General features: G+C 43.1%; 1 protein-coding gene across 8 annotated transcripts in view; it reads right to left on the bottom strand.

The window, feature by feature from the left end:
• The window catches only part of LOC148521634 (sodium channel protein type 2 subunit alpha-like), a 147,935-nt gene that overhangs the window by 19,506 nt on the left and 103,262 nt on the right, over nt 1-25,167 (bottom strand). For all 8 annotated transcript variants that reach the window (XM_088474844.1, XM_088474840.1, XM_088474838.1 and 5 more), the window contains exons 20-22: nt 20,365-20,487; nt 7,367-7,648; nt 5,264-5,317 (exon numbers count right to left, since the gene is read on the bottom strand). In XM_088474844.1, the coding sequence (XP_088330970.1) occupies nt 5,264-5,317; nt 7,367-7,648; nt 20,365-20,487 (459 nt within the window). The remainder of the gene's footprint in view (nt 1-5,263; nt 5,318-7,366; nt 7,649-20,364; nt 20,488-25,167) is intronic.

Genomic DNA, 25,167 nt, shown 5'->3' on the forward strand with positions numbered 1-25,167 from the left:
TAGCAAAATAATTATCCGCGAACGGATAAGCCACCGCCAGGCGTCTCTGCGGCTGGTATCTTTTGCCAGGTTGTTTCCACGCCTCCTCTAAATGGTCCACCAACTGACCCGAAAGAGGAAAGACTGTGGCATCGCCCTTCACATCTTTGAAAAAGGCATACTTAGATTTAGCCGCTGGGGGAACTTCGTCCTCAATCACCAAGGCTGTGCGGACCGCCCGAATAAGTCCAGGAATATATACTTTGGACTTAGCATCAGCGTCCTTAGTATGGAGAGGTTCCTGATCGTAAGGATCCAGAATCTCCCCATCATCAGACGTCCCTTCGTCATCCTCATAAGGAGCGGACAGAGACGCCACCGGCCTTTTATGAGGCCGCATCACAGACTCCCCTTGCAACACATCCGACAAGTGCTGTACAGAACTCGTCAGGGAGTTAACCCACGCTGGCTCCTGAGAACCCGGGAGCGGGGAAATAGGGAGACTGTGGGGTACCACCAATTGTCGTGGGAACCCCTGCATGGGTGACGACACCACAGACTGCTGGGACAAACCCATCGGAGTAAACGCGGGCTGCGGAGCTAACTGGCCCACTAAAGCTGTTAACGCCTGAGCGAAACAAGCCCAGGGCGGCTCCTGTACCGGTGCTGTAACCGTAATAGGCCGCGCCATGGACAAACACTGCCGGCAAAGGCCCTCCACGCTACCCTCCCCCTCCGCTAACGGTACTTTGCACGTGGTACACTGTAGCCGGAGGGGAAAATCACTTTCAGACATGATGGCACCACGTATGTGACCTCTCTCACCAATTAAGTATTAAATAGGCGAGAGACCACCCTGCAGCACCGCACCGCAAGGGCTTTAGCAGAAAGAACAGGGACAGTAATAAAGCTGACAGTTTAGAGAAGAAAACTTACAGGCAGCACTAGCACAGTCACATACAATGCAGAGAAATAACAATTCCTGCACTAACAGCGCTGATCACTCAACTACACAGACACAGGGCCTGGTAGGACACAGCGCTGCATACACAGACCTGAGCCACAGCGGAGGAGAGGTATGCAGGGGGACCCAGACCACGATGCTTCCTTCCAGACTTCCAGCAGCGTTCACCATGCGTTGCAGAGAAGATGGCCGCCGAGGAGCAGAGAGAAGCTGGCCTGGGGGAGGAGCGCTGACACAGGACCAGTCAGCACAGTGCAGAGAGGGCTGTGTGCAGCGGGGGAGGCGCCGGCTGTGAGACAGGGAAGGCGCGCTCCCCTGGCATGCATTTAACCCCTGGGACGCCGCAGCGCTACCGCTCTGCTGCAGTCCGCTGTCCCAGGGGGTAGTGGAAGCGCAGGTTGGTCGCCTGGCTCCACGCTGCAGCCAGTCCCCAGGGAGCCCCCTGCCTGGGGACTTAGGACCATGTGATCAGCGGGGACCCACCGCGGGACCCCGCTGCTTACCTCTGTCCCCCTTGAATCCGGCCATGGTCCGGAGCATCTGGGGTCACCGCTAGCTGTGACCCCAGACGCCCACCAGCATCCCCGGATCAGTACCGGCGTTCTGGTACCGGCGGGGTGTAGGGAAGACAGCATGGACGTCAGGACTGACTGTCCATGCTGTTCATCCAGATGTGCAGCCACAGCTGCATGAAGAAAAAGCTTCAGGGGCTCTTCTAACCCCCACTCCAACAGGTGCACCCGACTCCGGCCGGGCACCAAACTAAACTGAGGTGCCTTGGCCCGGGGGCGGGGTATAGGAGGGGGACCTAGTGCATCCTGGGAGGCTGAAAGCTTAACTCTTTGGTGCCCTGCGACTGACGTCACACCTATACCCCCAAGGTATCCTGTGGATACCCTATGGACCCTGAAGTAGAAAGAGGCAATTTGGAGGGGCCCCTGTACAAACTGGCTCTATTTTACCTAAGTTGTCCCCCCCTCCAGTGTGTAGTCCAAAAGAGTGTTTAGTGCGGCCGGGAACCTTGTCAGCGAAAGGCGTAGGAGGTTGCTTCCACAAAATGTGGAGAAGATGATGTTCATTAAAATGAATGATCAATTCTTCCAGGAGGACCAGCCTCCAGAACGTACAGAAGGACCTGTGGTGGTGGATTCCAGCAGGGACGAATTATTACTCTTTGAGGATGAGGATGTACACAACACTGAAGAGGGTGAGGAATCGGTGGATGAGGACGACATCTTCCCTCCATAGAGCCAGTTGGTGCAGGGACAGATTAATTGCCAGCTTGTTTTGTGGGGGCCCAAACGAACCAATCATTTCAGCCACAGTCGTGTGGCAGACCCTGGCACTGAAATGATTGGTTTGTTAAAGTGTGCATGTCCTGTTTATACAACATAAGGGTGGGTCGGAGGGCCCAAGGACAATTCCATCTTGCACCTCTTTTTTTCTTTGCATTATGTACTCTTTGGGGCCTAGTTATTCAAACTGCCATCCTGTCTGCCACTGCAGTGCCACTCCTAGATGGGCCACATGTTTGTGCCGCCCACTCATGTCGCTTAGCATAGTCATCCAGCTACCTCGGTGCACCCTTTTGGACTAAAAACAATATTGTTAGGTGTGAGGTGTTCAGAATAGACTGGAAATGAGTGAAAATTTATGTTATTGAGGTTAATAATAGCATAGGAGCAGAAAAACCCACAAATTTTATGATTTTAACTGTTTTTATGCTTTTTTTTAAAAAAATACAGATCCAAAACACAAAGCCCAGAACCCAAAACACAGAAGGGTGGTTTTGGGAAAACCAATCCAGATCCAAAACACGAAGAAAGACCCAGATCCAAAACACAAAACACGAAAAGTGGCCGGTGCACACGCCTAATATATATATTTATATATATACACACATCAGTGACGTGTGGTGAGGGCAATGGCTGGGGAGGCACACATGAATAAAAGCACAGTTTTTACATCAAAATTCTGGAGCATGACAGAAATTATGATAGGGGAGAGAGTATGACAGGGGAGGCAGAGCCCTGACCACACGCCCCTGATATACACTATGTAGACAAAAGTGATTGGACACTGACATCAAATAGATCAATGAGATTTTAGACATCAGTAATTTGTAGGTCCACCACGTGCAGTGATTACTGCAGACACCGTTCTTGGCAAACTGTCCACAAGTTCCTGGACAGCAGCAGGCGGTATGTTTTGCCATTCCGCCTTCAGTACAGTGACCAACTGTGACAATGAAGAAGGTCGAGTCGGCCTAGAATGCACCCGTCACTCCAATTCATCCCAGAGGTTCTCAATGGGATTCAGATCTGGGGTCTGAGCTGGCCAGTCCATCCGGGTTAGCGAATTTTCTGTATACCGGTCCAGCATCACCCTGGAAACATGACAGGTGGCATTGTCGTCCAGATAAAACATTGTTGTTTCCGTAGAGCTGCAAGTGCATGGGCCTGCATACCAAGTGTTGTTGTCGAAACCGAAACATTAAACTCGTGTGCAATGGTATGCATTTCACTTGTACGGGGATGTCCAATCACTTTTGTCTACATAGTGGATGTATGTGTGTGTGTGTGTGCATTTGTGTGTGTGAGTCAGGGCTCGACCAGCCTCCTCATAGCTGACACTGCCTGTCTGACTGACACAGATTTTCTCCTCCTCCTGCACTATTCCCTGGGTCCTGTCAGCACCTAGAACCTGTGCCCATGCGCCCCCATGGTAACGAGATGAGAGGGAGGAGGGGGGCAGCGATGAGAGAGAAACAGGGAGCAGAGATGAAATAGAGAGACAGAAAGAGGGGGAAGGGGGTAGGAGGAAATAAGATGGTATGGGAAGGCAGAGATGGGAAGGTGGGGAAAATACCTGTCAGCGTATGGAGCTGGCTACCCACCCCCCACCTTTTACACTCTCAGCCCGTGAATCCCCTCAATGGGGGAGAGGATGTATAGAAAGATAGTTACACCTTATACTGCATTTCAGATAACCTCTAAAACCAAGTAAATAGAACACAATTCCCCCCAATACTACATCGCTTATCTGCGTCGCTCTCACTTGTGGATCGCTGCTTACATTTGCTGAAATCGGGCAGCACAGACGGTGTAATGGTTAGCATTACTGCCTCACAGCACTGAGGTCATGGGTTTGATTCCTACTACGGCGCTAACTGTGTGGAGTTTGTATATTCTCACTGTGCTTGCGTGGGTTTCCTCCGGGTGCTGCGGTTTCCTCCCACACTCCAAAAATATACTGGTAGGCTAATTGGCTCCCAAAAAAAAATTAACCCAAGTGTGTATGTGTGTGAGCACTATAGGCCCTGATTCAGAGCCGGACGCTCTGACCAGAGCGCTCGCTCTGAATCAGGGCCCTCCTCCATTAAAATGGAGCGTCCTCCTGGACGCTCGTATAGCTGTGGGTCACCACCCACAGCATATACGAGCGTGCAAAAAGATGGTCGCGATGGTCTTGACCATCGGACTTGCGAGGGAAACCCTGCGGTCGGGTTTCCCAGCCGCAAGGCCAGGAGTGATTTTGGCTCTATCAGAGCCAAAATCACTCCCACTGACATCACTAGTGATGTCAGTGGGGCCGGCTTCAGACGGTAGGCGTTCCCATGGGAAAGCCTCCGTCTGGCAGGCACGCCCACCAAAGGGGGCGTGCTGTCAATCAACATCAACAGCACGCCCCCTTTGGTGCGAGACCCCGAGCGATGGAAAGCCCGTCGCTCGCCGGGTCTCGCGCATGCGCATGACGGAGCTCCCTCCGTCGTGCGCATGCGCAGTGGGGAACATCGACCCACTTGCAAGCGTACTGCCGCTCGCGAGTGGGTCAGAATGACCCCCATAGATTGTAAGCTCCAATATGAATGGCCAAATAGTCTCTGTGAAGTGCTGCGGAACATGTGTGGGCTACATAAATAACTGGTAATAAATTATAATAAATAGATTTCGGTATACTTATTAATCTAGTACAAACATGACTCACTTGGATCAACAAGAACTAGTTTCATTTTTTAGGTGATTGTATCGCTTTCCTTGCCTGTTGCACTACCAACTGACATTGGTCTGATAGATCATTCTATAAAAAATATGTCAGCAGACAGCTCCGCTTATGAAACATTTTAATTAAAGTCTCTATAGTTTTGTGCTTCAGTCTAGCAGGTTTCTTAGCTGCTTTTACTGCAGCTGGCAACCAAACAAGTCATATCATTGTAATAAGTGGATACATTGTGGTAGTGTGGGTGAAGAGTTACACTACTAGCAGTTAAAATGTAAACTGGCCTCGCACAAACAGAAAGCATTCATAATTTATACCAACCCTTCGTGAATCAACTGCAGCATACATTATATCCATCCATCCTTTAAATGTGGCCTGTAAAAAAAATAATACTTAGATTCAAATGCATTATTAAATGATGAAACTGTATAGAAGATTCTTGTTTGTACATATTTATTCTAACTCACAAGATTATTTCATATACAGATAAAACTACTTTCAATACTAATACTGTATATGTCTAGTTATGAACATATCTGACAATAGAATTTATGTTGAAGTTTGAAATGCTAAACTGTTTACATAATGTTCCAATTCCTCTATAACATTATGGGGTAGATGTACTAAGCCTTAAAGACAGATAAAGAGGAGAGAGATAAAGTACCAACCAATCAGCTCCTGTCATTTTTCAAACACAGCCTGTAAAGTGTCAATTAGGAGCTGATTGATTGGTACTTTATCTCTCTCCAATTTATCTCTCACAAAGGATTAGTACATCTCCCTCACCGGCATAACTATATAGTGCGCAGCAACCAACCCACTGCACTGTACAGACTTTAAAAAAAAACAACAACAACGTTATCCTTTATTAAAACTCTGCGGGTTCCGGGCAGTGGCCGACGGGAAGGCAGACGGGGTAGGGGAAGGAGGGGAATCACCGGGACTGTGTGAGTCAGTCACTGTGCTTCGCTTCCACGCGCTGCAGAAATACTGGTCTTGTGAGATGATAACATCAACTCACAAGACCAGTATAGACGTTTTCCGTATTTGTGGAAGAGGGCATAATGAGCCCTAATACACCGATAAGTACACATGTACATGTGGGGTTGCTCACATACGAAAGAGGGGAGTCCCCCTCTTTCAAAATATAGGGCCTGATTCAGCAAGGATCGCAGATGCGATTGCAATAGCGATTACGCAGGCAGTTTCACTGCAATCATATTCTAATCCACTGCGATCAGTATGCCGTCGCAGCACAACATAAGGACTCCCACTTTACCTTACACACATCCATAATACTTAGCAAGACTGCAAAACCATTGGTAACATCGAGTACCATTGCAGCCTCACGTACAGTTGCACAAGGTGAGACCTTTCTCACAAATTGCTAACCTTCCGGTACGCAGTGAGAGCTCAGGCTACATATGGCACCGCAGTGGATCATTTATGCACACATTTATAATTTATGCAATCAATTGATCGGCCAATATATCGGACACTGTGTACCCAGCATATTAAATTGGGGGTGAGGTTTAGCGAGGTAAAAAGCCTTGTGCCCCATTTTCAATGAAAACGGGTATGCGTGCTTCTGTTACCCACTGTATGACCTATGACCTATGGTTAAATTTAGGAAACGATTCAGTTACAGCAGGAAAATACATAAATTTTAAGTGGCAGATTTACTTAAACATATAAAAAGGAAAAGTGGATATATTCCATGTATCGCCCAACCAGATTCTAGCTATTATTTATATACTATTTATATAGTATATTCTAGCAAATATTATCTAGAATATGGTTGGATGCTATACGTATCTCCCTCACTTTCCTTTTCAGAGGCTTTAGTAAATGTATCCAATAATATAATACAGGTTGAGTCTCCCATATCCAAAAATTCCGAAATATGGAATATTCCGAAATATGGAATATTTTCAGCATGACTGAGATAATGAAACCTTTGATTTTTGATGGTTTAATGTACATAAACTTTGTCTAAGGCACAAATTATTAAAAATATTGTATAAAATAACCTTCAGGCTGTGTGTATAAGGTGTATGTGAAACATAAATTAATTTCATGTATGGACACAAACTTTTTTTGATGCGCAAAATGATAAAAAATATTGTATAAAATGACCTACAGGCTGTGTGTATATAACACATAAATGCATTATGTGTGTATATTTGGGATCCATTCCCAAGACATTTCATTATAATATGCATATATTCCAAAATACGGAATATTCCGATATCCAAAATATCCCTGGTCCCAAGCATTTTGGAATGGGAGACTCAACCTGTATAACTATACAACAATCCTCATTTTAATTGTGTTTTATATATTAAAAAACAACAAAAAACAATATTAACAACTGCTTAAATTGTGTATTGTATTGGGACAAAGCACCATACTGACTTAACTTACCACTTGAAGTAATGCAAGATACCCTGCACCCACGTTATCAAAATTCACTTTTACATTTTTCCATCGAGCACTTTCATTTGCCTTTTGAAGCTGCAAACATTCTGTTTTGTTATTAACTTCAGTTTCGAGGAACATTTTTTCAGTGGTAGTATTAACACAGTGATAATACTTTCCCGCAAAAAGATTCACGCCCATAATGCTGAAAATCAACCAGAATATAAGACAAACCAGCAGCACGTTCATAATGGAAGGAATGGCTCCGATCAATGCATTTACAACCACCTAGTATGAGAAGTTGGAGGAAAATACAAAAAGTCATTTCTGGCAGAAGAGATTCTGTGGCTTGGTGTGACACACAGGAAAAAAACTAAAACAAATCTAAACAGATGGATTGTGTTGGAAGAAAATTCACATCACAAACAAAAAAAAAAAAAGAGAAATTATAGCAATATAAAAAAAATAAAGACCTGATAGTGGAAAGATGGACGCACAGAAATGTAAACTGCAGAAAAAAAAAGAGATAACTGGTTAAATAAATTAAATAAATGCAACACAAGTCAAAAAAATAAGACAGAAAACATATTGGAGAAATAATAAATGGTGGATGAATAAGTAAATTAATAAAATACAGAAGAACATGAAATACAGTTTTCATTAAAAATGTTCTTAATACTGTAACATCATCATCCAAATAGTTGCACATGCTCCAGCCAGCCATTGGGATTGTGATGGACATGCATTACATAAAAAAAATATATAGTTGTATAAGCTTATTAATTCTAGCTTCAGACCAGGTTATAATTAGAGATGTGCGCTGACCTCCGTGTTTTGATTTTGAATCTGGATTTAACTTTGTGTCTTGGGGTTTTTTTTTTAAAGTTTTTTAAAAACAGTTAAAATCATGTAATTTTTGCAATCCAAAACCAGAAAATTGGATTTACTGTAAAATTCGAATTCCGAATCACGGGAAGATCAACACCGCGACTTGGATTTGTCCGGATCTCCTCAGGAGATGAGAACCGCGACTCAGATCTGTCCAGATTCACGAAATTCGTGTGGATTCAGATTTCTGGAGAATCAAACCGCACATCTCTAATTATAATATTACTTGAGTTCCATGTATTATATGTTACATGTTGCTGTTTCATATAGTAGCCCACTGTTCATCTTAGTTTTACCCACCACCCCATTTAATTGTAGCACTTAATCAACTTATGAGGTCCTCAAAATTATTGTAACCTCTTTATTAAGAGGAAAGTCAGTGTTACAACATAGTACAATTTTATCTGTGTCTTGTAACATTCACAAATATGCATGTAAAGGTCCCCACATTATGACAAACGCTCTAGAGGTTCTCCACCTTCTGAAAACATTGTACCAGTGTTATCCTGGATTACTACAAAACTCTTCTGTGCTCATTGCATTGGGTACAATTATACACAAAGACATAAAAAAATAAATGACCTTGACTAATTACATATAGATCTGGTTGAAAAGCACAGAAAGAAGAAATAAATAAAACTATTAAGTCAATGTTTTAGCAGGGCAAGTAGAGCACAATAAACTAAAAGGTCATCTCAAGTGGAAAACTCTTTTTAGGTGCTTGACATTGAATGTTCCCTTGTTATACACTAAAAATGTTAAATGTTACCGTAACAGACATTTATGCCAGATATTTGAGGACTACTTTGATTGTTTTAGACCAAAATCAGCAGAAATTGTTGTCTGTGTGGACACAAAATAAAAAGATCTGCTATCATACATATTAATCCAGTCAACAGTTGACTACATCTGCCACTGTGAGCGGTCATTGGCTACCTGAATGGCATAGATTCTCCTTTTATCTATTCAACCTGAATGACGATCAGTATCAGTATATATTTGTTTACCATACACTGTGTGTGTACAAGGCTGACCAGCTTGATCTGTCCTTTGTTGGTGACCAGTCTCAGGCTTGCTATTAAAAACGTTTGTCTCTGTCATTACTTGAAATGTCTGCAAACATATTTGTGAATGTTATTCGTTTTAATGAAACACAGTTGCTGGATTTATAAAATGATTAAACTGTGTTCAGAGCAATTAATTAATCACTAGGAAAAAGGAGAGCACGCAATATTATAAAGAACAGTTAGCCTGATTAAACAATTAGAAATCAAATAATTAATGGATCTTTCTAGACAGGTCTCCTGAGACAACAGTAGCTTTGAATAATGAAGTCATCGCTGTTTATTTTTAATGAGATTTATAGGTATGTTTGCTTTCTGGCATACAATTTACAATCGAAAATACAGAAAAAATTAATCTACAACATTGTTTACTGGATTTTTTTTTAAAGGAGAACCATACCTATATAAAATTTTAGTAAATCATTGTAATAAGCATCAAATTCCAATAGCCTGCAGGTGTCACTGTTGGTATTGCTGTTTATGGAGTCACTGACTAAAGCTCTGCAAACAGCACATGTATACTGTATGTGACATCTGCAACCCAACATAATAACAATGCATAACATACTATCAAATCAACAGAGGAGGTGTTTTACAACAGAGTGATGCAGTGCAGAATTACACATCACACTATGTGGTACTAGAAAAGGCAATGTGCCAGAGTCTTTACTATCACCTGCACTGGTTCCATCCTTCTAAATATATCACAGAAAAGATTGCACCACCGGCAAAAGGTAGGGGGGCCCACTGCAAACATACCGATCAGAGCATGCGTTGACCCAGGAGTACCCGTACGTTGACCCAGCACGTGTGCATCCCACATCCTGTACCCATTTGAGATAGTGCTGCGTGCCCCCGACTACAGTTATCATGGCTCATAAAACTCATAAAGTAAAGGTGACAATACAGGCAGAGAACTGGAAAGCAGCCACATGAAAGACAGAAGGCAGTTTATGCTGCTCTGTTGTAAATGACCCCAAAGCTGTTTTAATTTTTTGAAACTATATATATATATATATATATATATATTAGCAGGTTCTACGTTAAATAACCTTTGATTTAGTATAGCAGTTAAAGTGTGATGCATGCATTGGTATAAGGATAGTGTGAGCACAGCAGCATCAATAGGCAATTGTGTCATGCCGTGATATGTTCACTTTTATTTTTCAACATGCAAATTAATATGACCATATGTCTATTTCATCTGTCATCAGTTACTTGAATTAAATTTTCATATAAGATTAATTTCTGAAGCTTGTACAACAATGATCATTACACTTGTACTGTATTGTTTTTTTTTATGTATTCACTAAGTTTACAAAAGTAGGTTGGTTGCAGTGAGTGACAATAATTACTGTATAGTAGACCAGTCAGAATAGAGAACATGTGATACTGCATGGGCAGATGATGTCTACTGTACTATGATAGCAGACAGTGATTCATACTGTAATCACTGGCAGTGGATATCTGGTCACTAGGCCTAGATCTCTCCAGTGAGACAGTACTTGGATAACTGCACACAAAACTGAATCCAGTGGGTTTCTCAGCCTGCCATGGTCCGTCAATGCTCTGGTCACTCTTGCTGGCAGGGTGTTGTTGATGTATAACATACTGCCGATATGATAAATCCCACATTGCCGGACAGCAACAGCGACTGGGGAACTTTCTCGAGCATCAACACATAACCTCACATAATTTTTACAATTATTGTTTCCCTTTGAAAAACCAACCAGAACTGAATTTTCACTTATGGATGGCGTTATCCTTAAACACTTATTAGAAAAGGGGATGTAGTTTAAATCCTGGTGGTCGGTGTGCCCGCGCTCAGAATGGCGGCACTGGAATCCCGACACCAGTCAGAATGCCGGTGCTAGTATCCCGACTGCCAGCATCCCGAAGGTAAGTAGTGGGTTTAAGGTTAGGCACTAGGGGGAGGGTTAGGCTTAGGCACTAGGGGGGAGGGTTATGTTTAGGGATAGGGTTAGGATACTTACCGACAAGTGTCGGTATCCTAACCCTGTCGGGATGCCGGCGTTGGGATTCTGACCGATGGGATCCTGAGCGACGGCATGCCGTACCCAACCCTCGAAAAGAGTGGATTGGAGGGAAAGTTTAGCTATAGTGGAGAAAACCTTAACTATATACTTTTACTTTATAATTCACATTTGCATGATTTTTGCCCATTTGAAGACATTTATAACCGATGCTATATTAAAATAATAGACCCAGGTCTAGAGAACCAGTGCAATGAGGCAACCTAGAAGCTGATGTAAACATGCAGGCTAATGAATAGCCACAGACAGTTTTTGAGTTTTATATCTTATTTTATCCCTTTATCCTTTAATGCTTCAATGACATACTGTATAAACTGGCCTTGGTTGCATTTATGGACAATCTAGGTCTTTTAATGACAGTCAAGATATAATTTTAAGGCGACCACCGAAGAGATCGAAAGCCTATTGGTGGGTCCATTATCCTGCTGGCCCCAGGGAATGTGCCACTTAATTCCCTTTATTAAAATAGCCCTCTATATTGTTGTTTGTAAGATACATAAATAATTGGATTAGTTTTTCTGAATCCTGACAATGCAGAGAAATCTTATTATTCTAACGCTGAAGTTCCTGGAATTTCAAGAGCGTTCGAGTTTTGTTGCTGGGTGAAAAATATACTTATTTCTAAACCATTAAGTAGAGAAATAAGTCATATTAGCTGTACTGTAGCTTAGTTACCATGGTGCTGGATATCTGAGTTCTAATGAACAGCTAGTTTATCCAAAACACTTACAGTCAGAAATATAGCAAAGCCATGAATACGAATCTATGTCAGCATGGCAAATAACAGGTTTACCCTATCAATAAAGACATGTAGGGCCAAATGTAATTGGTAGTCAGTTTTAGTAACAGTACAAACTCGCACTTTCTCGCACTTTTAAAAAGTTTGTACTGAAACTCGCAAATTCAATAGCCTGCGAACTTTTCAGCTCGAGGCTACTACATATGCGGGTTTAGAACTATGTAAACTGACACCTTTTAATGCGAGTAGCATTAAAAGGTGCGAGTTTTAGAGAAGCCATCACAGATCAGTGAGATCCGTGATAGCTTCTGTATGTTTTAAATAAAAATTGCGTGCACCCCCTACCCAAAAGCATAACCAGCCCCGGGCATTATAAAACCTGTCCTGGTTCTAAAAATACAGGGGCTAAAATGCGTAGGGGACCCCTGTATTTTAAGAACCAGCAGAGGACTTAGTTGAGCTGGTCCTGGTTCTGGAAAATCAGGGGACAAAACGAGTAGGGGTCCCCTGAAAATTCCAAAACCAGCACTGAACTATTTCTAGCGGGGGGATAATGCCACAGCCAGGGGTACCTGAAATAAAAATCCATACTCACCATCCATAGGCATCCAAAGGGATAAAATAACAAACCGAAAATAAAACGATCCATGTCGGACCGAGCAAAGGTATGTGTGTACACATACCTTTGCTCTGCGTAAATAGAAGTCTATGCGGAACACAGGCTGACCGCATTCAGCCAATCAGGGAGCTGCTCCGACGGAGATGCCCGCTGATTGGCTGGCAGCTCCTTCAATGGCAGGGCACCCGGTCATTTACGCGAAGGAGCAAAGGTATGTGATCTACACATACTGTAGGAGAGGTGAGTTTGGATTTTTATTTCAGGTACCCCTATGGATTACTTCGGATACTAGGTGAGTATGTGTGAGTGTGAGTGTGCAGGTATGTTTTATTAAAATTTTACATTCACGGTGTGTGTTTGTTTTTTTACGTATTTCTTTAGTTGTAGAACTACAAGTGCCAGCAGGCCCAAATGCCCCACATGCTGGCATTTGTGGTTCTCCAAATACCAGCATGCAGGGAGGCTTGCTGGTACTTGTGGTTCTACAACTAAAGACAATATATTACCCATTATTTTACACAAAACACTAACACTATCAACCCGGCACCCAACCCGGCACCCACCGCCCTAGGGTGCCGGGGATAGCCCCGGACTATCCCCCTGGGGTGCCCTGGAGAGGGGGACCCCATTATTGGTGGGGTCCCCAACTCCCCAGGGATCCCCGACCTGGGCTGACTCGTGGTCAGGGGTAATGCTTTGGCCGGGGAAACCGGTGAAAGGTTTTCCCTGGCTGTTGCATTATCCCCCCGCTAGAAAGAGTTTGGTGCTGGTTTTGGAATTTTCAGGGGACCCCTACTTGTTTTGTCCCCTGATTTTCCAGAACCAGCTCAACAAAGCCCTGAGCTGGTTCTTAATATACAGGGGCCCCCTACGCAGTTTGGACCCTGTATTTTTAGAACCAGGACAGGCTTTATAAAGCCCAGGGCTGGTTATGCTTTTGGGGAGGGAGTGCACGTCATTTTTTTTTTCAAATTAAAACCTTTTACATAAGTACACACAGAAACATGCACGTATCTCATGGATATGTGCATGTTTCTGTGTTAATCTGACCTGCTCAGGATGTACTTGCTATCCTGAAGCAGGTCTATTATTTGGGGATTTTTGGTTATCTTTTCTTTGCGAGTCTAAAACAGACACCCTATTACATTGGGCGAGTTGATTGTTTTCAATGTGAAAACATCTGGATGTGAGGTTGAGAATGGGGATTTTTAGTAACTCTGAAAAATGCGACTTTAGTGAACTGACACTATTACATTGGAGAGTTGTAAAAAATAGCGAGTTTAGCACAAAACTCGCAGTTTACCAAAACTGACACCCTATTACATTTGGACCGTAATATCTATTATGTCATAGTGCAAATTCTAAAAATGACAATTTCTAGTAAACTAGATTAGTTTAATTCCCCTAAATTCTTCCATTCAATTAAAGACACATTTCGGACAAGGGTTACTCAGATGAGATTATTGTTAATTTTAGTTATTGATTATGATAAACAGTACATTTGAATATAATACTAAGGGGTATATTTAATAAAGTGCAGGTTTATATAACTGCTAGAGGTATATTTACTAAAGTGCCAGTTTATAGTGGAGATGTTGCCCTTAGCAACAAATCAGATTCTAGCTATAATATTCTAGATTCTAGAATAGAAGGTGCTAGATAAATGATAAGTAGAATCTGATTGGTTGCTATGGACAACATCTCCACTTCCATAAACCTGCACTTTAGTAAATATACCTCTAGCAGTTATGTTACAGGGATTGCCATGTTCAGTATATTTGGTCTTAAGGAATTTTGTAATGGGTAATGATCTGGCCTATTTACATTTCTTTTTACAATGAGTGATGTTATAGGTGGTCTGATAATTAAAGCCAGTAAACTTGATTTTTTTAACAATGACCCAAATCCACTCTTGAGGGTTTATTTATTAAACAATGTTTATGTCGAAAATTTAAAAAGGCAATGATTTTACTAGCAAAACACGGCTAGTAGAAGCTTTGCACTTTTACATTTCGGGCATAAACATGATCGGAAGCGCCTGGTTTCAGAACCTGATGTTTAATAAATAAACTCCTTGAACTTTCATCATTTAGTTCCCAGTTACCGCAGACTCGGCAGCAGTGGCATATTTATCATGGGAGCAGGGTGCCCATAGGTCCAGGGCATGCTTGTCTACTTTCCCAGAAAGACCGGGAGGCTCTCAAATATCAAGTGGCGCTCCCGGCGCTCGGAAGAGTTGGCAAGTCTCCTGACTGGCAGCGTGGCAAGTGCATCAAGCGTAAAAGAAGACTTGCCAGCAGGTACTGCTGTTCTTTCTCATTTGCTATGTCACATTGTACCAACAGTGTACAGATCTTCACTGCACTGTTATAACCACATTTCAAGCCAAATGATAATTACAATTATTAATGTTCCCTGAAAACTATATATATATATATATATATATATATATATATATATAGTTGTTGTACATGAACATCCTGTGCTCTAATATTAATTTATTTAATATAAAATACTGTTCAATTTTAGTTTAACTCTTGTTTACTTTTATTAAATATTTATATGTTGCCTATGGTTCGAGTGTTTTCATTTCTTAAAACCTTTTAAACTAGTATATGTATATTTTAATGATTTTCTTTTACATTGTTTCTGGATATTGGTTATATTATTCAGAGGTCTACAGATGTGTCTTTATACATCTTTGCTGCAGATGTGCTAAAAAGCCCCTCTTGGTGTGCCTCGGTTCCGTGAGACTCTGCTAGCGCCAGGCATCTTTTTTGCTGAAAATGCATCTAAGTCGCAATGCAATGGGACTAGAACGCACCAGCAGACTGTGCTCATTAATTTGATAGGCAACATTTGTATATTTGTGTGCGACTAAGTCTCTGAATTTGTATACAAAGTGCTACAATATATCAGCTTTTTCATTTGAAGTTCCGTTGTGGTTCACAGATTCAAAATAATCAGCACATCGCATTGCGACTTAGGGCCGTATTCAATTGTCGGTGAAAAGTCCCGGACTTTTCGCCTGTCAGTGTTTTCGCCGTCATTGCTTGTTTTGTCTCCGGAAAAGTATCGCGCTAGTCACCCCGAATCACCCTATTCAATTCCAAAGGACGCAAAAACGCGTCCCAGCGAAACTCAAATAGGTGAAAAGTCCTCAGATTTTGGGAAATCACCCTGACACCTCCCAAAAGATGCACTGACATGGGGGATCACTATGGATACCCCCGAATAGCCCTGCTGAAGTTATTTGGGGTGCTTAAATGGTCTCAATTGGTGCTATTTTGCGTCATTGCCCAAGTGGTGAAGAATAGCATTTTACTAATTTTTTTACCAAAAATAAGTAGTCCCAGCAAATTTGGGGTACATGAAAATGGGTGCAAGCATTGTTTAAATTTGCTAAAGTGCGTTTTGTAAAAAAAAACTTAAAATACGCACCTTCAGCAAACACCTGCAATCAAAACAAAAAACAGCTTGGGCATACTTGGGGGACCCCCTGGAGTCGATTTAGCTAGTTTTTCATTTTGTCCTCCAATTTTGTTTTTTTTCGCCTCCAAAACGAAAGTACTTTTTTGGGGTGTTGTAAAGTATTTTTTAAACTTATTTTGATGCAGTTTACCTTTGGGGGACTGTCTCAAGACTGCAGGTGTGTTCCCACAACTTTGCACCCCAAACCCCCAATTCTGCACTTTTTCTGTATCCATTCACAGGCAATTCTTTTCCGCTGGTTACAAGGCCCAGACTTTTCGCACCGGCGAAAAGTCTTTGCAATTGAATACAGCGGAAAGGTTCCGACAGGTGAAATTACGTCATCGACGAAAACTTTTCGCCAAGAACGGCTTTTCACTGGCAATTGAATACAGCCCTTAGACGCATTTTCAGAAAAAAAAAGACATCAACGCTAGCAGAGCAGCATGGGACTTGGTGGCTTACTCACGCCAGTCGTGCTTATTGAGGCTAGATGTATAAGGACACATCTGTTCAGTATTTAACCAATTGATCAGGGATCAAGTAGCCCAATTCCCCAATGATATTCAGAAAGGAAAGGACCCTGCAAGTGGAATTTGCAGATGTCTCTTAAGGTTGTTGTGTCCTCCAACTTCTAAGGAAGGCTGCCCTGTGCCATGGGCTATTAATATTCTTCTTCAGTTCCTCTACTCAGGATAGGAAACCTCTACTGTTGTGGCTAGAGGGTAAAAAGTTTTATATCACTACAGGACCAGTGAACCCCTTAAAAATTACAGGAAGTGTCTACATATGACCGAAGAATTGGTGTTTCATAGAATGTGTCTAGTTTGGACAGAAGTCCTTGCTAATGCAATGGTGCCGTGTTTTTTGAACACCCTGGACCTAATACACTTTGGGCCTGATTCAGAGCCGCTCGCGAGTGCACAGCGTTCGCAAGCGGCTCGATGGCTGGCCACTGTGCATGCGCCGTGTCCGGTGTGCGCATGCGCGAGCCCCGCCGAGCAACTGAACTTCAGTCGCTACGGGACTCGCTATAAGACGGGGTGGCTGTCGATGGTGAGTGACAGCTCTCCCCGTTTTGTAGGCGGGTAGGGGGGGTGGCTGCACAAACGCAGGCGTTCCCTTAGTAACGCGTGGCATTTGTGGGAGGACCTACTGACATCACTACTGATGTCAGTAGTGGACTTCCTGCTCTATTAGAGCAGGACGTCCACTCGGCCTTGCGGAAGCCTAGCCCTACCACAGGGTCTTGTCGCAAGGCCGCGATAATCGAGACGGTGTCCAGGTCGCTCGCACAAGCTGTGGGAGGTCTCCCACAGCTCTACGAGCAGCAGGAGAACAAAAAAAAAAAACGCCCACAGACCCTGCGAGCTGCCTGCGGCAGCGAGTGGGTCTGAATCAGGGCCTTAATACAATGGATGGAATGAGGCCTCACCTGCTGACAGCACTTTAAATAGGCAACTGAGTTCTGGTACCATTGTCATTTGGTGAGTCTGTGGAGGGTTGGATGCACCTAAGTGCTACATGCTATACAGGGGTGGGGACCAACCAGCTCCTACCTGTGGGGATACCTCCTAATAGTGGAACTCCAATGATCCTAAAGCTAGCCCTCCCCCCTTAGTGCCTATCCCAAACCCTCCCCCCCAACCCCACTGCTTACCTTCGGGATTCCGGCGAAGGGATTCTGACAAGTGTCGGGATTCTGGCGACGAGATTCTGAGCGCTGGTAATCCCCGCGGTCGGGATATTGACTGCATCCCCACCAACACAAATTTCACTCACATCCTATTCTACACATTAACAATTATGTTTTTGGATGTAGTTCTAACTGAATCATTATGTGTTATATTTAGGTTGCTATGATATCTGAACACAGTATACACCATAAACATATAAAATTGACTAATTGCAGTACAAGCATCAGAACTGGATTTTCAGTAATGAGTAAAAATACAACACATGGATTCATAAATTACAGAATTAAATAGCATTAAAAAAAACTTTCTAGAGTAGATTCTCAAGTGTACATAAGTAATGAAAGCCTTGTATAACATCCATACAACAGATTAAGCCAATGTTATTAAAACTGCTTTAGATGAAGCATGCTGATTCCCATTTATTTTTGGGTACCGAATTGGTCTTCTCTAATTACAGATGTAGTAATGACACTGGCTATATATACTGATTTATACTGTCATTAATTACCGATAATGTCATGAAATAATTTTCAAAGACAAACTGGTTCTTGCTTGGGCCTAACTTGTGCCGCATTTTCACACTTACTTAATGGTCTATAACAATGTACATGCAGGATATCTGCACGAGTTACTGTATATGTACATTGTGAAGGCATAGGAGATCCTGATGGATCCAGCGAATTGAACATGTCTGCAGGGCCGGATTAAGGGGGGGGGGGGGGGCAACAGGGGCGGTCTGCACCTGCCGCTAGTGTCCCCGCCGCTAGTGTAGTGTAGACCGCAGAGAGCGCGGCCACACTACACAGTGACAAACACTCAATCGCCGGCGGCAGCTGTGTGTTTGTTACAGCAGCGGATGAGAGTCAGACAGACTATCATTGGCTGCTGCACAACGGAGGGAGCCGGCTAGAGCTCACTCATGAGCTCCACCTTCCGGCTCCCCCCGCAGTGTGTGTTGGGAGAGACGTCGTGACACTGACGTCTCTCCCATAGTGAAGGAGAAGAGCTGGGACTCGGAGCAGACTGCGGCGGTCGCGTCAGGAGTGGGTATTCAGGTAAATTGTGATTTTTTTTTTGTGTGTGTGTAAGGGACACTGCATAGGGGGGCCCGCTACAGAGAGCACTGCATAGGGGGGGGCGTTGCAGGGGACACTGCATAAGGGGGGGGCACTACAAAGGGCACTGCATAGGGGGGGCCGCTACATAGGGCACTGCATAGGGGGGCCATTACAGGGGGCACTGCATAGGGGGCCCGCTACAGGGGGCACTGCATAGGGGGGGCCGCTACAGGGGGCACTGCATAGAGGGGGCCGCTTCATGGGGGCACTGCATAGGGGGGCGCTACTAGTGTCAGTGCATAGGGGGACTACTACTGGGGCACTGTATAGGGGGGACTACTAATGGGGGCACTGTATAGGGGGGCTACTACTGGGGGAAATGCATAGGGGGGACTACTACTGAGGGCACTATACAAGGGGCACTGCATAGGGGGGTCCACTACTGGGTCTGGGAGCACTATATAAGGGGCACTACTGGGGGACTGTATAGGGGGACCACTACTGGGGGCACTGCATAAGGGGCATTACTACAGGTGGCACTGCATAGGGGGGACTACTACAGTGGGCACTGCATATGAGGGACCATTACTGGGGGCACTGCATAAGGGGCACTGCTACTGGGGACATTGCAAAAGGGGCACTACTACAGTGGGCATTGCAAGATGGGCATTACTACTGAGGTGAATAAAAAGGAAAAAAAATGCTCCTAGGGTGACAAGAAACTGTGGTATATAGGGGCCCCCACAAGTTTGTTGTCCAGGGGCCCCCACAGACCTTAATCCGCCCCTGCATGTATGTAAAAAATCGGAGGGTTTTTATGTTGTTTTATTGTTTAGGCTTTAAAGTTGTTTAATGACCGACTTTGCAAAGCAAGAAAACCAGCTGTGTAACCAATGAGAAAAGATGTTCAACCAATTTGCCTTTCCAAATCAGACCTTATCGGTTATGTAATTGGTAATGCAAGATTAGGCACAAACTGTATAATACTTTTAGTCAGTATTTACTTGACAAAAGAGCGTAAGGGGTAAATTTACTAAGATGGGAGCTCTATTAAGACATAGACATAGCAACCAATCAGATTCAAGGTATTATCTTCTAGAAGGTGCTAGATAAATGAGAAGTAGAATCTGATTGGTTGCTATGGGCAACATCACTTCTTAATAGAACTCCCATCTTAGTAAATTTACCCCTAAGCCTCTGTGGTTTCTCAATCATGAATTTAGGTCATGTGCAGTAGGTCATGTGCAGTAAGCAAAGACAATTTATTGTCATTGGACATAAGAATTTAAGGAAAATACATTTAATTTAGAGTTGAAATAATCAGTAAAGCAATCGGAAGGCGTAGATTTTTCATTCTTTATAACATAACACATTCATGTTTCTACTCATGCAGTAAAATCCTTATTCATCTTACCCTCATCCCTTCAAACCGTGAGAGGGCTCTTAGTGGTCTCAATGCCCTTAATGTTCTTAGTGACTTAATAGCCCCTAGTTCTGAATATCCCAAGGCGTTAGCTATTAAGCTAATAAGGGAGACCTATACAAAAACAAAAGCAACAATTCTAATTTCTCTGCCACAATCCATGAAGGGATCCTTTGTTTTTCCAGTAGTGATGATGCATCCTGGTTCTTCCAATGTCAGCAGACTAACTGCAAAAAGTAAAGCTGGTTAGAATAAAGAAAGTGACATTTTATCTATTGATAGAGACCAGTTGACACAATGGAACACACGTCCCCATAGTCTTACCCTCATTCACAATTTACCAAATCTCCAGTTGGTTAAATAGCAAAATGAAGCCTGACCATACACCTGCAAGAAAGCAAACAAGTGCATCTGTGCTGTGTGACAACCTATCAGGCAGTCTTACCCTGATGCCTTCAAATCTTAATAATGCAGGTAGGGGTCTCAGTGCTCTCAAGGTACTTAGAGATTTTATAGTGGCAAGTTGATCGTACCGAAGGGCCATCACCAAAAGAGATATGACTGAAATCTGTTCAGAACCAACAGCATGTTTAATTAATAAAGGATTAATATTTATGATGCTTTTCTATTGCTTTTGAAGGGTAGAAAATTCTTCTATCCTTGTGTAGAAGGGCAAAATGTGCAAATTGTGATCTAGATATAATGATATACCGCCCTGTCCTGGACACGTTTACTTTTAGATTTAGGGGTACTGTAAATCTGGACACACACTGCTATCTGTTTGTGTTGTGGTCATCAAATAATCCAATCTGTGTCAAATTTAGGCATTTATGCAGATGGTCGAATTATTAGAGCCAGATATATGGCGGGCCTGTGCCAGCCCTGCCCCCTGAGCGCACAATGACAATAACGTCTGGCAGCACAGGTAAGTACAGCGCTGACCAGGCATCCTGAGAAGGCCGGGTCTGCTGAACAGATTGCAGTATGCCCATCTGGTAAGCAGTTTGGACTTCTATGCACAGAGATGTTAGTGAAATCTGCTCTGAAATGATCAAAATGGTGTGTCTAGGTTAAGCTGTGGAATGTGCTGTGATGGTGTGTAGTATTAGCAGATTTAATGAAGTATAATATGTTCAAACAGAAGGGTATGCAAATTTATAACCTCACATGTAAATGCATGACCCAAAGGGTGCAATTCAATTGGCTATGAGGTGCCATCTCGGAACAGCACATCGAGACCATCAACATCACTAATTTTTCCTCATACCCCATAGAGGTGTGAAGGAAAACTTGCAATATTGAGTCTACCATAATGTCCAAAAAGGTTTATAGCCCAACATCGCGGGATGTTCAGCAGCATATTGCACCAAATTGAATTGGCCCTGAAGTGTCAGTAAAGTTACTGTGTAATTAAAACGTTTTTTATATATCTATCTTAAATCCACCACAAAGCACAGTGAACCCAGAGAAGTGTCTTTTTTTCCCTCTTATTACCTGTGTAACTACTTTATGATTCATGATCATGTATGCTGAATCACTGAACTGTGACCACCAAAACACAATGGAATACATTTACCATTATACTGAGTAGGAGGGTCCCAATGACGCAATATGGATAATACTTGAAGCTTGAAAAAGAAAGTGTTCACAAGGTTTTAGCAGAACTCATTAACACATTGACTTCTCTATTTGATTATAATATAGGGAACGTTCAATGTAACTGCAGATTTAATTAATTGAGTCACATGTTCTCTATAAACTCTAACAAATAAAATATGAGCTGCTTGGGGAAGGTATTACCTATCTAAAAGCTTAATTAAGCCATGGATGTGTCCATAGCCTATAATATAATGGGTTTATTGTGGTTAAGGACATGCCTACTATGCATTGAAACTTTCACAAAATACTGGTGCTCACTTTGCACAATCGATTATGAAGACAACAAATTGTATGAAAGGCCCAATTTTCCTGTTTTATTGTTGTCCTTACATAGTGCTGCAGCTATTATCACAGATGCTTTTCTCTCCCACTTTCAGTGCATTATCAGCAATTATGGTATTGTTGTGTAAAGCCTACATATAGGCTGGGCTAAATGAGTGAATAGCGCAAGATACAGTATATCATCAAAGTACCCTGACTATAGAACAAGTTTCTAAAAGAGACCCAATTAGAGGCACACATTGAATAAGTTGTTTACAAAGCGCAATATATCGACTATGCAGTGTAAAATCAGCTTTGGATAAATTGAGGATGATTCTGAGTTGGATGCAAAAGCAACCAAGTAACTTTGCACCTCGGTGAAACTATGTTGCACTGCAAGGTGGTGCAGATTTAAAATGTGCAAAGATATTTAGAATTGAGAGCGGTGTGTCCAAACGCAAATCTAAATTTGCAGTATAAATATAAAGCTGGTCAGCATTTGTGGGTTACATGCAAAAGTGACTAGCATTTAAACTGCATGCAAAAAAAAAAGTATTGCATCCCTTGCATTGCAACTTGTTTTTTTCCAGGTAAAATGTACTTGCTTTTTTTGTATATATTCATTCAATATTACAATTACAGTGAGATACTGTCACGCAATGCTAAGAATAGAAAACACTCACCTTGCACTGTACCTGAGAAATAATTCTACAAATTCCTGAAAATAGCTAATGAATATTAATTATCTCTTAACTGCTGTTGATTTCAATAAGATTTGTTGAGCGAAAATCCAACATGAAGAGGAAACCAACATCAAAGGAATCTCTAAGAAGACTCAGAAGACTTAAGAGTAGTAATCTGCATTGAAACGTCTGAAATGCAGAGTGGCTTGGAGTATTCATGGTCCATAGAATAAACCTGAACAACTCTGCTGATTAAATAGTTCCATGCCTGCCAACTGTCCTGATTTTTAAGAGACAGTTGAAGTTTTGAAATCAAAAAGGTGCATGTTTTGTAGGAAAGGGACGTGTGATCTGTGATGATTGGGGGCTTGGCCTAATTTATCTAATTTTCCTACTGAGATTATTAGTATGTCCTCATTTCAGAATTTGTTCTGTAACAATGATGAGCATTTACTGTATACAGCAAAAACAGAGTAATGAAGAAATATTAATGAATAAGTGGATTAATTTATGGATGATGTCATACCTATTTATTCTGTGTGGTGAAGGAGGACACCCAAGTTTGTGTTCTCTGGAATACTGCCAGTGCCATGTGAAAAAACAGACAAGAGTCTAGGAAGCTAAAAGCAAGGCTAAGGTCCTAGCACATGACGGAAGGATTCACGTCCCTCGATCACTCGACTGGATTTCATGATGGTATAATGCTAAGCTAAGATTTAGCTGCACCTAAATGAAGGGTGAGGTTCTATGCTAGAGGAGAGGTTTCAGAGATGGCTGCAGGAAGTTTTAAACATGGTGTGATGGGAAGGATAAGCTTGAAGATAAATAGTTCATCCCACATGGAGTGTCAGAGTTCAGCTGGGGATCGGCCGTCCCTTACCGTCCCGCCGGCTTCCTCTGACTTCCCGGGCAGTCGGGCGGCTGGTGTGGCGACGTGTGAGGTGCTGAGTATTTGCCCTGATGCTGGTGTCTCGGGCGGCCTGGTGCACGGGGATCAGAGTTCCTGTCATGGGCGCCGCCATGACACTTCCTTCTCTGACTATCCTTCCTTCCCTGACAGTCTGGCCGGTCAGCTGACGCTGTGGACCAATCAGTGGGCTTCCAGGGGTATATATCCGGCTCCTGTGTATCAGGTAGTTGCCTGAACAACCATTGTCGCTGCTAGTGTTACTAGTGGGCTCTCGTTCCAGGTTCCCTTGCTTCCAGTGATCTATTCCTGTGAGCAGCTATTTCATTCATCTCATCAGTGCTTTACCATCTCAGCCTGTGTACAGCTACATCATTCATCTCACCAGTGCTTTACCACCTCAGCCTGTGTGCAGCTATATCATTCATCTCATCAGTGCGTTACCACCTCGCCTGTGTGCAGTATACCTCCATTCCACCAGTGCGTTACCACCGCTGCCTGTGTGCAGTATACTATCCATTTCACCAGTGCTTTACCATCACAGCCTGAGTGTAGTTATACGTACCCACCTCTCCAGCGTTGTAATCTCTGGCTGGCTCCAGTACCACTACCCACCTCGTTACTGGACTCTGTGGTCCCTACCTACGTGTTACAGTATTGCACTGTGGTGCACTCTTTCTAACCGGCAACCCGGTAGAGTGTGTCCGCAGTGCACACTTCCTTGTACCTCAAGTACAGTGTCCCTATGTGCCCCTTACTGGCACAGACCCTTTGGGCCACGAGTGTTCGTCTCTCCTTTTGCCCGCAGGCTTTGGTCACCTAGTCAAAGGACCGCGACCTGCTTACGAGGTGCAGCTCAAGCCCATATCCCGATTGGTGGGGTCACTGGCGAACACCATCTCGTGGGTTAGATTCCGCACCTTTGACTAGGTCTCGCCAACGACCAAGACCCGTGGATGCGGAGGTCGTACATTCAGGCCCCTCGCCTCCGTTTCCTCCTGCATTCTCAGGCCTCAGCTTCCAGAAAACCGCCTCCCAGCGTGACATGGAGGTTAGCAGTGTTGTGGATTGGGAACACTATGTCAGATAAGATATAGATCCTTCTGTTCTAGTTAAACACAGAAAATAATGACTTGATTACAGATTGAAAGAAAAAATTAAGAGACTAGGGGGTATATTTACCAAAGTGAGAGTTATTAGAAGTGGAGATGTTGCCCATAGCAACCAATCAGATTCTACTTAACATTTAACTAGCTCCTTCGAATAATAACAGCTAGAATCTGA

This window comes from Taudactylus pleione, unplaced genomic scaffold (assembly GCF_031769625.1).
Source record: "Taudactylus pleione unplaced genomic scaffold, aTauple2 ptg000156l, whole genome shotgun sequence".
NCBI classification, from domain to species: Eukaryota; Metazoa; Chordata; class Amphibia; order Anura; family Myobatrachidae; genus Taudactylus; species Taudactylus pleione.